Source organism: Fukomys damarensis, unplaced genomic scaffold (assembly GCF_012274545.1).
Source record: "Fukomys damarensis isolate Sample0158 unplaced genomic scaffold, DMR_v1.0_HiC HiC_scaffold_9, whole genome shotgun sequence".
NCBI classification, from domain to species: domain Eukaryota; kingdom Metazoa; phylum Chordata; class Mammalia; order Rodentia; family Bathyergidae; genus Fukomys; species Fukomys damarensis.
Window position 1 is genome coordinate 29636072 of NW_022900921.1, and position 15725 is coordinate 29651796.

The 15725-nt window shown below is 47.1% G+C and overlaps 1 protein-coding gene across 5 annotated transcripts in view; it reads left to right on the top strand.

Annotated features, from left to right (window-relative positions):
* Positions 1–15725, top strand: part of Slc25a48 (solute carrier family 25 member 48) — a 45109-nt gene that overhangs the window by 11276 nt on the left and 18108 nt on the right. For all 5 annotated transcript variants that reach the window (XR_778366.1, XR_778367.1, XR_778365.2 and 2 more), the window contains exons 3-5: positions 1218–1289; positions 3236–3494; positions 15403–15660. Coding sequence is in view for 1 of the 5 variants with exons in the window: in XM_010614094.1 (XP_010612396.1) it covers positions 1218–1289; positions 3236–3494; positions 15403–15660 (589 nt within the window). In the remaining 4 variants the exon portion in view is untranslated. The remainder of the gene's footprint in view (positions 1–1217; positions 1290–3235; positions 3495–15402; positions 15661–15725) is intronic.

Genomic DNA, 15725 nt, shown 5'->3' on the forward strand with positions numbered 1-15725 from the left:
ACTCCTCCAGGGGCTTCTCCACTTGACTCAGAGTTGAGCTCAGACAGTGTGGGGGAAGAATTAGTCATTAGTTCCTCACTGCACCCTGCATGCTAGGACAGTGCCTGTGTCTCCTCCGCTATGGCTGTTACGGCTCCTTCCCACACAGGCAAGCATGCTGTGGGTGCTGGGAAAGTATTTATGGATAATTATTGGCCACTTAAAAGAAGTGGATCCTCTGAGACCAGGATACAGGATGCTGTGGGCAATTTTGTGATCTTCCTCAGACCCTCTGTGTCTGTCCACTGGTGCCCCTGGTCACCAAACCAGCCTCCCTTAGAGGACTTTATGCCTTCACCATTCAGCTTCTCATTTGGCCAGGGCAGAGCAGCCACTGTCACAGGGCTGCACTCAAGTCCAGGGACAAGAGGGAGGAAGACAGGTGGCCCTGCACTAGTGGGGTAATCCAACATAAGCCCTGCATAAGCAAACAGCTAAAACCCATGCAGAATTTAAGCTCAACCCAACAGAAGAGCTGGAGAAAGAGTCTTCCAGGGGGAGTGCGAACAGCCAGGGCAAAGGTCTGGAGATAAGAATGAATACTCCAGGGACCACAAATACACATGTGGTGGGTATGGAGGGCAGGGTAAGGGGAGGAAATGGCTTGTGGCATGGCCCCAGGGCCCCCTGAGCACAGATAAAAAGTGTGAAATGTGGTTTAAGTTTGATGGGTGGCCACTGGAGAGCTGTAAGCACAGTGAAATGGCTTTGGTGATGTTTGAAAAAGATCCGCCTGATGGTTGTGTTGAGAGAAGGGAACTGTGGCTGGGAGCAGGTGAGAGATGAAGAGAGCACAGACTAGGATGGTGGTTCCTTGGGCAAGAAGAGTAGGTCTTCTCAGGAATATTTAAGAGGCAAAGTGCTGCACAACAGGATAGAGGCCCATTTGGCTTTTTGTACTCAAGACAGAGGGCTTATACATCCAGTGCTATCATTTCTACATGCCTGACTGCCTCGGCCCTTCTCCCCAGAGAACCTGCAGTGAGCAGGTTTGAATGGGACATTAGGGGGAGTTTTGCATTCAGACCACAGAGTACCATGCTGGGCAACACTGAAACCTAGGCCTCCTTCCAGTGTAAGCAGCTTCAGACAGGGGTTTTCCCCTCTCTGGGCATCTTTTGGGGCTGTGGGGATGTCACTGATCTGAGTGGGTCCCACAACCTTGCCTCTCTCCACAGACTCGCCTGCAGGCTGGCATCGGCTACAGGAGCACCCTCAGCTGCATCCGCAGGGTATACAAGAGGGAGAGTGTAAGTGCCTTGGTGGGTGGCTGAAGTGAGGCCCGCCATGGCCTTCCCAGGACTGGGGGGCCAGGCCACAACTCCCATACCAGCATGGCGGGCAGGAGGTCATTAATTCCTGCCCCTCGTGGTTGGCCCAATTTTCCCTTTTTATCTCACATCACACCTCCAATATTACATTTTACCTTAACCTAACCTTGTTACCTAGTGTGACATTCTTGGGGATAAAATTGGTTTTGTGGAACTTCTCTGGAGAAATCCTGAGGAATTTAGAACCACAAGGTGGAAAATTCCTATAGATACAAGTCAGTTTATTTCAGCAGAAGGAATGTTGCCTCTATCTGCCAGAGCTCCCTGTAGACCCCAGAGCTCACTACCTGACCCTAGCTGTCTATTTTTCAAGTGGAAAATTGAATAACTTTTGGGGGGGAATACCATCAGTGACTTTCTTGAGAATTAGCATTTTTAAGACCCTTTTTTGGAGAATTTAGAATAAATTTTAGGATGAAAAGAACTGACAATGTAGGCTCCATGGCAGCCCTGTAGCTTTTCCTTGAGCCCCATGAAATATGGCCCCCTGAGACCATCTTCCCTACCCAGCTATGTGTAAAAGTGCCCTGGGTCTCAGAAGCCTCCTGCAAGCACCTTGAGATTGTCCACAGAAGTGTACCTTGCACCAAAGAGGGGGGTGGGGGACAATAAGGTACATCAAAGTATTAACTGTCTTAGTGGGCTGCTGTGAAATCAGGCTGAGCACTGACAACCCAGTGTCTGGTGTTCCAAGGCAAGTTGGCACAATTCCCCGATCCCCTGGAAGGCAGCCCTCGCTTCTCCCTTTTGGCATGTATCCATGCAGCATGCCAGCTCCTGGGCTTTTCTGGGGACTTTGGTGGTTTGTAGAACATCACAGACCCTAGCTAAGCAACTTCACATGTTATGTGAAGGACCTTGATAGGGAGAAAGAGCCTGAGGTGACAGGGTGTGGGCATGTGCATGTGTGTGCAATTACACACACGCGTAGGAGTTGCCCTGCCTCTGGCAACCAAGACACAGCACACATAGGATCATCTGATTTATGCAGTCTGCAGTTGGTAAAATGACTTCTGAGGACCTTTTGGCTTTAGCCTATGTGAGCCCTCCAAGGCCGCATGGAATTTTGCAGGTTTCCTCATAGAGTCTGTGGTGTTCATTGAGAATGCAGGATAGAAAGGACTCTGACCCCAGCTTGAGCCCCTCCCTCAGCCCTATCTGTGTGTGTTTAAATCCCTGCCTTTGTCCTTGAAGGCATCCCTGTGCACCACTCTATTAGGAGACACCTTTGCTCAGGGGCACCCGTCTGCAGGGTGGCCAGGTGCCCCTGCAGGACCTCCTTCTTACCCCTCACCACAGGCTTAGTGGATTGTGCTCTAATCGCCTGTCCATTTGTTTTCCCCTGTCCCTTTCCCCTCCTGTGCCTTGTTCCCAGGCAATGAGCTCAGTGCAAGTGAAGACTATTTCTTGCTGGTCCCCAGAGCTTGGCACTTAGCAAGAGCCTAGAGAATGCTTTGCATGGCAAATGAGAAGGTGCATGTGGTGTTCGCAGCCCACTGCGCCTCAGAGTTCCTCAGGGTCCCCTTGACTGGCCAGGCACTGCCATTCATGCGGCAGGTACACGCCCCCAGACAAGGACACCACCATACAGCATAGAAAGTGTCATGCAGAAGCTGTTCCTCCCCAGGGTGAGAATGTTTCCCGTGAGTTGTAAACGATCTTCCTCTGCCACTACTTCTCCTGTCTCAGTAGGTTCCTCTCCTGCACTCTTCACTCCCATGGTGGTTTATTCATCCTGAGTGTCTTCCCCCACCAGCCTCCACGCTGCAGGAGAGAAGGAAAAGTGCTCCATGCTTGGCCTGCGGGCCTGCATCCTGGGGATGCAGCCGTGGGCCTCATGATTCCTCCCACCGGTCTCACCACAGGTGTTCGGCTTCTTCAAGGGCATGTCCTTCCCCCTGGCCAGCATTGCTGTCTACAACTCGGTGGTGTTTGGGGTCTTCAGCAATATTCGGAGGTTCCTCGGCCAGCACCACTGTGAGGAGCCTGAGGCTGGCCCTCGCCACAGCCTGTCTGACCTGTTCCTGGCCAGCATGGTGGCCGGCGTGGTGTCTGTTGGGCTTGGGGGGCCCGTGGACCTGATCAAGATCCGGCTGCAGATGCAAACACAGCCAATTCGGGAAGGTAGGAGGCCAGGGAGGTAGGTGGAGGTGGTATCTGGGGACCTGTGACCCTTTCCTCGGTGGCTGGATCTGGAGTGCAATTTCTAGTATTAGTGTTACTGGGCAGGGCACTTGTGTGATCCTGCATTATTGTCATTATTTTCTATAGCAGTAAGTACCATTGGTCATACACTACTCTGTGCCAGGCACCCACTAAGAGCTCTGCATAGGTTCTGTTAATTCATCTTCCTCACAGTTCTGTGAACCAAGTGTTTGAACCCCATGAAACATGACCCCCTGGGACCATTTTCCTACCCAGCTATGTGTATTGAGTGCGCTGGGTCTCAGAAGCCTCCTGCAAGCACCTTGAGATTGTCTGTATTTTACAGATGACAAAAGTTCCTAGAGGCTAAGGTACTTTCTTAAGAACAGGTAGTAACTAGCACATGGGGATCTGCTACATAATTGGCAGCTCTCAGAGCAAAATGAAAATGCAAGGGTGCCTTGTTCAAACCTGAGTATGAATTTTACACTGGCCACAGCAAATCACCTACTCGGAACCAGCTCAGCCACCAATTCTCCCTCCCTAACAGGCAGGGCCTGTGGGTAGCCTGGGGCCTGGGTGTTCCCAGGAAGTGCGTCATTCCTGGGTGCCCATTGTTGCAGTCAGCTTGTGGGGAGATGCAAGACAACAGTGGGGAGGCACCAGGAAGATGGGGTAGGTGCATATTGCTTTCATCTACTGGATATACTGAGTCATGTTTTGGTACAGTTTAGTTTGTTCAGTGGCTGCACCTCTGAGAAATATTTGAAACTTTCAGATCTGGCCCTCCTCAGAGGAAAAAAAAAAAAAAACAAAAACAGCAAAGATATAGAGAGATGAAGGGCATTGTAAGCAGATTTAGAATTCAGACATCCTAACCCAAAGATGGCTATTGGTTCTGCCCTTTATGCTTCAGAAAAACTCTCCTTAGGTTTTGGCGCAGAGGGAAACTCTATAAGTCTAAAAACGCTTTGGGTTCCTGATCTCGGAAGAAGCTCAGGGATGAGGCCACTTGGCTACTGAGAGCAACCTACTGTCTTAGTTATTTTTCTCGTATACCCAATACTCAAAGTTAAAGGGGCAAGGATTTATTTGGCTTATAGTTTGTAGAGGTTCCATTCAGCTGGCTCCAAAGCAGGTGGCACAGCAGAGGGGCATCACAGAGGAGAAACAACCCTGGCAAAGCAGGGAAGGTAAAAGACCATAAGCAACAAGCAAGTGACAAGTAACAAAGAGCAAGCCTTTTTCTGTCCCTCATATCTTAGCCAGGATACCTGTCCTTAGGATGGGTAGCACTCACACCCTTAATCCTAACATAGGAGCCTTGATCCCAACATCACACACCCTACATCCAGCCACTTCTGAAAATCCCCACCTGTGGCTGCATGAGGCCTTTGGGGGACATCTAGATACAAACCATAATGCCTACCCTCTTCATTACATTTTCTTGGTGAGGACCTGGAGGACCGAGGGGTAGGTCTGGCCTGTGTGCATGTGTACATTGTGCATGTTGTGTGTCTTATTGGCTATTGGAGACAGTTTAGGGGGTCCTGAGGACTGGCTAGAAGTATCTGAAGCCTGGAGCAAAGGTGAGAGGTAGGGAGGGGAGTGATAGGGCCCAAGACTGGCCCCAAAGCTGGACATGCAGCTCCTGGCCAATGTTAGGGAGCTGAGAATCCACCAACAGCAGCTGTTGATGTTAAGTGCTCAGTACACCAGCCACTTTGTGAAGTGCTGTGCTCATATCATCTTGTCTGGCGTCCATCACAGCAGCATGAGCTAGGTATGGTTAGTATCTCTTCTTTTATCTAACAAAAATAGTATGCACCTACTGTGTGCCAGGCACAGAGCCACATGCTGGGGACATGGTAGCAGAGTGAACAATAACAACAAAAACTCCATACTTTCTTTTTCTTGGGTTGCTTCCAGCAGCGAACCAGAGAGAAATTGGGTCAGTACCATTTGTGACAGGTGGGCTAGTGAATGGGCCATTAGGCAGGCTGCTCAGGGAGGGAGCAGGGTGCGAAGAGGGCCAGCAGAAAGGAACCTAGAAACCAAAACTGTACACGTTCAGAGTAAAGTTCAGGGTCTCCTAGGCCTGCCTCACCTGGAGTGTGGGAGGGGCATGGCCCACCTGGGCTGGGCCCTGTGGATCTGCCTACCTAGGAAGTTCAGGGCCACTGAGGGCCCCCTCCCCTGGGTAAGTCCTCTGGGCAGTGAGGACACAGGGATCCATGGGCCCTCCTCTTCCCTCACTGTGAGAGGCGCTGATAGCATCTCAGGAGCACAGGGGTTCCCTGACTGTACTTCTGCACAGCACCTGCTCCTGGCCATTTCGTCGGGGATGCCAGAAGGAAAACCCTTGGGGTAGTGGCCAGAAATGAACACGTGTTCGTCTGTCCTTCCCAGTGTGCTAGGAGCCTGGCCTTCTGGGAGAACGGAGAGGTTCTGGATAAGAGGCTGGGGAGGGCCCATGAAGTTTGGAGTCCACGACATCTGAGCCTGAGGCTTGGCTCACAGATAAAACAAATACAGTCTCCCCTCAGGGGTGGAGGGAGGGCTGAAACAAAAACTGGGGGGCCCACCTCAGTCACACCCACCAGGCTGTTCCCTGAGCCCTTGACCTGTGCCAGACACAGTGCCGAGAGCTCCCCGTGTGCTTCATCTTTGCCACAGTCTAATTCTTGGGACTTCACAGAGGTAATGCTGAGGCACAGAAAGGTCTCCCTAGGGTGAGGTAGGGCAGAGATACTGACCCAGGAGGTTTGACTCTGAGCGCAGAGATGCTTCTGCCCTAGGACCTTCTAGAAGCTGAGGCTCAGCTTTGGTGCCCTGAGCCACCTGAGCCTTTGCACAAAATTTTCATGCATTAAAAACAGCTTAAAACTTTGGGAGGAGTCTGGCTGGGAATACGTCTCCAAAATGATATTGCTTAAGAAATGGGTTCAGCTCCTGGTCTCTCAGGGATAATAGGTCTGAATCGCATGACCTTGGGGTACTCTCCCTGCACAGCTCTTGCCCACCTCCTGCAAAAGCTTCTGGGGGAGGCCTTAGGCTACCACATGTGCCAGGCCGTCAACTCCTGGGGAAGGAGTGAGAGGTGGATAGAGGGGCACCAAGCAGTATTTTTTTTTCCAGGAATCTCTGAAAAAATGAGGAGGAATGTGGTTTTCTTTAACTTCTCTCTTAGGATTCCCCTAAGCCAGAAAAAGAAAATTGAAAGACTAATTGGGATGAGAGCTATAACATCAGAGAGCAGAGGTACCCAGGAAGTGCGCCATCTACCATTTTTGTTGAGTACTATAACCCTCCCACTACCCTCTTAGAATTAAAATAAAAGCACAGGACACAATTTACCACTTGCTGCTCCCTGCTGTGAAAAGCAGCAGCTCAAACACAATGTGCCAACTTCAGTGCTTAGGAGTGGCAGCGACTGGCAGTGCCCCATCCAAAGGGACAACTGTGATTCTACTCCTGCTGACTGTTGTCACATGGCCTGATGTACTTGGAGTCTCTGGGTTTTTCGAGTTGGAAATTGTTTGTTAATTTAATTTAAAACATGTGTGAATTGAAAAAATAATGCTGGGGCTGGGCTGGGGTCAGCTTGTTTGTGTCTGATCCAGTCAGGCCCTGACTGTGATGTAGGCTTTGCTGACAGGAACATTTCCAGGCAAACTTGGGCACAGCTTGTGGGATTTACTCTTTGGCCTGGGGTTTTAAAGCTGCCAGTCCACTTCCAGGGTAATGACCGTGTGACGTGGGAGACATATTTCCATATTGAAGCTGTGTGTCAGAGGCTTCTGCTTTTCTGCTTCGGGACATGACAGGTGGACTGGAAACCACTTTGAGATAAAAGCCCAGCTCGTCTGGTTGGCAGATTGGCAAATAGAGAGCCAGTGATTGTTCATTGGTGGTGACCCATGATTACAGATTTACAAACTACAGGATGTCGAAGGGAGAGGGAAAAAATACCCAACCACCCAAATATAACCCAGAGTGGACACATTCTATTGACATATTAATGTGTCCCATTTTCCTGTTCTATATACTTATGGTAAATATTTTAAGAGGTTGTACTTATGCTATCTAGCCAATTTTAAATCCTTTTGAACTCAACATTATATCAGAAACATTTATTGTTTCTCGGCCTTTTGGTCAAGATCAAGTATATAACAGAAAAATTTTCTGTTATTGAAATGGCATAAAAATTAAGTAAAATATGTGGTGTTATGGTGTGGATATGAAATGTTACCTAAAGGCTCATGTGGTGAAGGCCTGGTCCCCAGTGAAACTGTGCTCAGAGGTGAGGCTTTGGAAAAGAGGTTGGATCTCCTGAGCTTCCATGATCCTTCCTCCAGCTTCATCTGTGGATGGATCCATGGACAGATTCATAATTTGGTGACATTATTGGGAGTTTACGGAAAATTAGGAGGTGGGGTTGTTTGAAAGGAATGGGTCATGTGGGTGCAAACTTGAAGACTATGTCTTGTACCCACCCCGTCCCCCTTCTTTTCTCCTTGCCCTTCTTTCCTCTTTCCCTCCCTCCCTCATATCTCTCTTTGTTTCTCAAATGCCGCGAGGAGTGCAGCTTTTCTCCATTATGTTCTACCTCAGGCCCAAAGCAATGGAACCAGCTGACCACAGACTAAAACCTTTGGAGAAGTGAGCCAGAATAAGTCTTTCCTCCTTTAAGTTGTTTTTCCTCAGGTATTTTGTCCCAGTGATGGAACTGTAATGCAGATGAGTAATTCTAAAACTACCTGTATAATACTTCACCAAAAGCAGCGCCCCCCTCCCCGACACACACACATACACTGAGAGGGTCATTAGCATAGCTGAGAATTTGGTTTCTGGCATTGGACTACCTGCTCTGATATTACCTACACCAAAGGCAAGAAACTTTGGATTCATCTAATATCATCATTTTACATATCCATAGAGCAGACATAACAATAGCAGCTAGAATTGGATGACATGTCATATGTAGAAGTCTTGACATGATGTCTAGCATACTAAAGATGTGAAATAAGTATTAACTGTACTACTAGTAAGTATTTTATTTAGCAACCTTTCTACTAGTGAACATTTGGACTGTTTACATCTTGTCCTCTCTCCCAATAGTGATGTGATCAGCAAACCTGTTTATAAACAATTGCCTTCATTTAGGATTATTTTCCTAAATGTGTAGGCTTTTTGGCTCATGAGTGGATACAGGATTTAGCCGTGTTTAAGATTCTTGGTACATGCTATGAAATGGTTATTCAGAAGGGCTTTGCCAGGTCACATGGGCAATTGTTGATATTTAAAGGGAACTTTGGTGCTGACTCCCATTGCACAATGAACAGCAGTTACCCCTTAAGAAAACTCTTCCAGCTTCCCAGAGATATTCTCTGGGCCTCAGCCATCTGGCAAGGACAGAGGGCTGGCCTAAGTTTCATTGAGTGTGCTTTTTACAGTGAAGAAATCCCCCTTTTGACATTACTACTATCCTTGTCTGAGTATGAGCCTACCTGAGTGCCCTTCTGGGCATGGCTGAAGGTCAAGCTGGGTCCTGGGGACCAGCTGTCCTCCTGCTGCCCAGGCCAAGTCCCATCCTAGAGGTCAATCGTCAATGCCACTCACCCTTCCCCCATTGGGAGCTCTCAGGTCTCTGTTTCCATTAAAAGTCTAATTGAAATGCAGATCACAAGGCCCTCACATAAAAGAGGGCAGAGTTTGGAGGATCAGAGGAGGATTTGGCATTAATTGTGCGCCGACCACTAATCATTCACCAGGCCCAGATACAGGCAGGGGCTGTGAGTTACTTCCATTACTCACAAGCACTTCCTGAGCCAGGTGGAGAGGGTAAAGCCAAAGTGCTGGAGGTACAGCCACTGCCTTCAGGGAGCCCAAGTCTAGTGGGAGCCAGATGTATACAAATATGAGAAGGACCCCATGGAAGGCTCTGGAACTCTTCAACTTTGGCCCTATGGCTCAGGAGGGCTCCAGAGGGGAAGGATCTATTGATGAGGCCTTTGAATCTGGGGGGGATTTAAAGATGAGGTCATAAGGGAGGAGGTGTATGATACTAAGAGAGCAAAGAATGACCGGATGAGGGAGATATTTATAAAACACAAGGAGGGTGGGAGGTTGGAGAGATGCAAAGCAAGTTGTGATGAGTTCGGACTTCTTAGCTGAGGATGGGCTAAGAATCTACTTAGATAGTAAGCAGCTTGGGCACCATTGTGGCCCCACCAGTGGTGTGCCATAGTAAGGTGGATGTAACCTTTGACAGGGGGAGGAGAGTGGCAGGAATCATAGAAGTGGGTGAGTGGACATGGAGGCTGCTGTCCCAACCCAGAGCCACAGGCTTGGGAACCAGGAGAAGTGGAGATCAGAGGTATTCATGGTGCAGAACCAACAGGCAGGAGAAAACACATCAAAAGTGACCCAGGGTCAAATGGCCAAATGGGTGCAGAAGGAAAAGGCTCTATTTTCCAGTGAGCAAGAAGGAAGGAGAAAATACAGTGACTTTTGAGGGGAAAAGGAAGGAAGTTGAAAGAATGATGTCAGAAGGCCTGGCTCCGCCATATCAAAGATGATCCGGATGAAGAGTGGGGGGACATCTTGCAGTCAAGATTTGAGGAAAAGTGGGCCATAACTTCTGACCACGCCAAGAGGAAGCAAGTTGTCCTGAGTGGTAAGGGACCACTGAGGGGTGGAACTAGGTAGGTAGTGTCATCAAGTCTGTTCCAGAATGTTAAGCTATTTGAGTGCAAGCTGTTTCTGACAAAATGGGTCAAAACCATTTCTCTAGTTTTCCTGAATCCTCAGAAATGCCCAGCTGGGAAGTTCACAAGTTGTGCTTCTGGGGCCCTGAATTTATCAGTTTGTCTCTTTGGTAACATAGTTTTATTACTACCATACAGTTACGTCACTGCCAGGCAGGTTAGTCTTGAGGAGGAACTAATGACTGGTCAGGAATGCAAATCCTGTGTGCTTCTGATGCTGGACTCTTTCTACCAAAGCATGTGCCTACTTTGGACCCTTCAGATCTTGAGGAAACTGCTGGGCACTTGAGCTAGGAAAGAGCTTCCTTCCTAGCTGGTGACATCCTGAGGGTTCCACAACTAGCTTGTGCCTGAACCCAAGCCACAGAGGTTATAGCCAGCTGATAGGCTGAGGTTGTGCCACTATGTTACTGAATGCCTCAGTGGCATCATAGGCCAGTGCTATCCGTACTTTGGAGTTTTCTTTTCATTATCTAAAGCTTCTGGCCCAAGGATCAGTCTTTAGGTTGAATTAATTCTGAGGTGAGAGCCTTTGGGATGCTTTGGTGCTGGAACCCCCCCCCCATACACACACACACACCCACACACTGACCCAGTGTTTACATGTTCATGGAATGGGGCTGAGAGGCATAGTTGTCCCAGACACTGGGTCACAGCATTTGAGACAGGCCACAGAGTATGATTCCCCTCATCAGGAAACTCTTTGCTTCAGGAAGTGCAAAACTATATGTTTAGAAAATAGCATCAAAATCAGATTCCCCTCACATACACACTCTCAGAGACATCTGGCCTCAAAGGTAACTTCTCAAAGGTAGGTGACAGAGCCAGAGGGCTTGAGGGTGAGGGAGGGTTTGAAGGGGTTCTATTTAGAACTGCAGGGACCCCTTCTCCACTCCTAGGTGAAAGTGAGGAACAGGTGGGGCCAGTTCCACTGACTTGAAACATCGCGCCACAAATTCCAGAAAATTAAATACATTTCACTTTAGAAGGAGACATACCTAATGTCAATCCTTGTGCACACCTGTGACCAAACCTGAAATGTTTGAGAACAGTAGGTTGGGAGTCAGCAGTTTAATGTGAGGTGAGTACTGATCCAGCATCCTGAAATCTGCCTCAGGTCCTTGGATTAGTGACATGCAAGTCCAAAGAGTTTAGTTGCATATTCCTAAGAGCTTCTTTCTAGTAATTTCCAAAATTAGCTTTTAAGAAGTTTAATTTTTGCCAACTAAAATTAGTCCACTGCTAGCTAGAATTACCAAGAAGTCTGATTCAGCGCTTTCCTGCAGCTAAACTGCCAGGCTCCTGGACCACAGCCTGAGGGCAAAGCATAGACAGCCTGGCACTACACAAGTGATTGCTGTTTTCTGGGGGAAAATCAAAGCTCCATTGTTTATGCATCAGCAGTGTTATCAAGATCTTGTCACTGTTTTCTGGTGCTTATGTTCTTGCTACTAGTTAAAAATAAATTTTGGTGTAAATCCATCATTGTTTTAGGTTTTTGAGCTAACCATTAGTAGTATAATGCTTTTTTATTTGGGCCTGGAATTATAAGGACTAAATGGATGACATTGTGCCTTGTAGCGCCAGTGTAAATCATCCACCCTACTGTTGCTAGTATTGGTGGATCCATAATAACCACTGCCCCAGAGAAGTTCACATCTCCAGAGAGTCACCTCTTTGGTATCATGGTATTCTTCTCCCTTGAGAATCAGGGTAGTAGGCTGTGGAATCTGAGCCCTGCCTAAGTGGACTCTGACCAAAGCAGTTTGCTTCTAGAAGTGAAGCCATGGCAGGGTGTGGTTCTATAGGTGCGTGGTTCTATAGGTGCGTGCAATCATCAGAACCCATAAACTATGTGGTTAAGAGCTATAGTTTTTATTGAATGTAAATTATACTTCAATTTAAAAATAAATGAATTTCAACAAGGATAGAAGGCCTGAGGAAACAAAGACCAGGGCCTTGAGAGAGTGATTTGTTTTCATGAGAATAGAGATAGGAATTAAGAATAGAGAAGAAATCCAGCCAGGAACCATAACCTTTTGGTGAAGATGAGGAACCATCAGACAAACCCTGAGGGAGAAGTGCTGTGTTAGCAAGAAGCAGGGTAGTATACTCTGAAAAACTGGTAGTGTCATTAAAAACACAACCAAAAAACAAGAAAAGACTATGGAAATAGTTCAGATTATGGAAATAGTGCAGATTAAAATACTGCATTCTCTACTGAAGGGGAGATCAAATGAAAAATGATAGTAGGTTTGATAAAAGTATTATTAATGTAAACATATGAGATGGATAATTTTACTACGGTTACATTAAGACAGGATTTCTTCTCTTAGGAAATATATTCAGAAGTATTTAGGGATAAAGAATTGTGATGTATGCAACTCACCCTGAAATAGTTCAGAAAATAAAATTATGTGTGTATATCATAAAAATATATGTCTGTAAATGCAAAGAATTTCCCTATTACTTGTTTAGGAAGTAAAAAAAAAGTACAGGCTTGCTTCTCATTTGGGACTTGTTGACAAATCAAGCTTAGCTGTTGTATTTTTCTAACATCTGTACCTCCATACAAGGAATATTTGATCAGGACACTGTCCCTCAATTAGTAACCCCTAAAAGCCACATCTTACCCTTAGCTGGAGGGGATGAGGCAGCTGGAAAGAGTTTCAAGGACTTTGCAGTTGCTATGGCTTGGATAAGTGTGCCCAATGATCCATATGTTAAAGGTTTGGTTTCCAGGTTGGTGCTATCAGTAGTGATAGAACCCTTCGCAGGCGGGGCCTAGTGGGACATATTTAGGTCATTGGGGTTGCACCCTTGAAGGCAGTATCAGAATCCCAGCCCCTTCCTCATTCTCTCTTGCTTGCTGGCTGATAAGATGAGCAGTTTGCTCTGCCATGCATTCTCACTATGGTGCCTGCCTCATCACAGGCCAAAAATAATGGGGCCAATGGATTATGAAAGGAATTTCCCAAACTGAGCCAACCTTCTCTCTCAAGAGATTTTGTTATACAGAAGGTTGACTAATACAACAATCTAAACTTGGGTCAACACAGAGCTGTGTCAGCATCCTGGTGACTATAATCTCCATGACAATCTTATTGCTTTAATAGTCACAAATAGGTAATTCTCAAGCAATAAAAGCTGAATTGTTTATATTACGTACTTAGAAGGATGTAAGAAAATTTCCTTATTGCTTACCCTGTAGAGAAATGGAAAGAACACTGACTTTTTGTTGACAAGGCCAGTAGGCAATTTAGCTAGTGTTTTTTCAACATCTGTACCTCTGAACAAGCCAATCATTATCTGTCTTTCAATCAGTAACTATTGAAAGCCACATCATATCCATAGCTGATTCATGAAAACCTCGACTTCTGTTAAAGTCAGTGTTAGCTGGCGATGAAAGCAGCCCAAACTAACTTTATGCAGTAGGATAATGACCTTGGATCTGTCTAATGGCAAAACTTTCCTGGGTGACATCGTGGATTTGGAAAGGAGGGGGTGCCTGACAACCTCTCGGTGGGCTTTCAAAGGCCACAGTGTCCAATCTTGCTCAGAGGAGGTTGTGCCCCAGTGTGACTTTCATTCCTGCTCTCTTCCTAAGGGATGCACTGTGAAAGGAGCACGGGAATGTCAAGGCTCAGCTTTCTGCCTGTGCTGTGGTTGACTGAGCAGGGTTCCTTCCTTTCTCTCCAGGGAGGTGGAAACACAGGAGGAGTTGGTTCAAGCACCCTTCCTAGACAAATTGAAACTCCCGCCACTCTCACTTCACAGACTTCTGGGAAGAGTTAAAGTACAGGTCACCATTTACTCCCAAATCTCCAATTGGGACTGTGGAATCATGCAGCTGAATGTTTGGTCCTAACCTTTTCTCCAAAGGGATGTTTGGGAGACTTGAAATTCTAACTATGTGCAATGAAAGGCTACTGCTGCCTCTTTGCAGAATTCATAAAATAAATTTGAGACACTGTTTGCAAGAACTAAGCCCAGGTAGCAAAGCAGGCTTTTATTCTGTTTCTTTCCCAGTCATGTCATGGTAGTTCTTTGAGAAAGAAGTACTGAGAGAAAGAGTCGCTTTTTATGCACTGGGACTGGGAGGACTTTCTGGCCAGGAGCTAAAGCTGTGCTAATGGTCCAAAGCAGGGGAAAAGAAGAGACTCAGGGTCAGCAAGAAGAAGATCTGACTAAGTGGGGAGAAAGCCTCTGCTGGCTACATGCCCCCCTACAAGAAGCACAGCATAAACTACAATCTGCCAGCCCAGACCCCAAGGTCAGAAAAGAGATAGACAGGAGGTCTGGGCCGCTGGACTTTGAAGGGCCAATGGCTTCAGTGCTGCCCTACAGCTGTTTTAGGGTGCAACCTAACCAGGGATGAAGTGAGTCAAGGAGGACTTGCCTGGTCATCTAGTCATTGGGCCCTGTATCCATTTCTCACCAGCCACTTTGTTCTCAGTCATCATCATCTGTTCATCGGTTACCGAGCCCTGATAGTATTTTAATCACCACACTGAACACTTAGCATGTGTGACCTCATTTATACTCATGGCAGCCTGTCCCTTTTTTAAAGATAAGGAAATAGGTTCTGAAAATGTTGACCTGACAGGATCAAAAAGTTGTAAGTGTTGAGACTAGGACAGCCCCAGATCTCATACATTATTGACACAGAATATAGGTATTCTTACTTATAGGTATATGTGCATGTGTGTGCACATGCGTGTGCACGCACACACACACACACACAGTATGTTAGATATTTTTCCAGCTTCTTCAAGAAAGAAGGTGTGGCTTGTATAAATGGTCCTAAGCATTCTGTAGCCACTTCTGCTTAAAAAGATACAGTGATGGTTGACAAGAAAGCTCTAGGAATCCTAATGCAACCTGTGCCTTATTTCCTGGCTAGGATTATTTCTAATCTGGCTGTGTAGATTAGTAGGGGCTTCTTTGGAGGACTTCAGAATCCCAGTATGAGCTGCCAAAAAGGTCAGAAGTTTTGACAAAAACTGGTGGGCCATGACTGGGTACTATCACTGGTCAGGGCTGGCTGCAGTGCCAGGAAATTGTGAATCTTTTACTCTCCTGGGTCACTTGTTATTTTCTCCCTTCTGCCTTCACAGCCAACCTTGGTTTGAAATCCAGAGCACTTGCCTTTGGTGAGCAGCCAGTGTACCAGGGACCGGTACACTGCATTGTAACCATCATGCGGAATGAGGGCCTGGCTGGTCTGTACCGGGGGGCCAGCGCCATGATGCTGAGAGACATCCCAGGCTATTGCCTCTACTTCATCCCTTATGTGTTCCTGAGTGAGTGGATCACACCTGAGACCCACACAGGGCCCAGCCCTTGCACAATGCTGTTGGCAGGTGGTGTGGCAGGTAAGTTGAAAGTGGCTGGAGCCCTGTCCCTGAGCAGCCATTGTGGTAGAACAGAGACAGAGCCT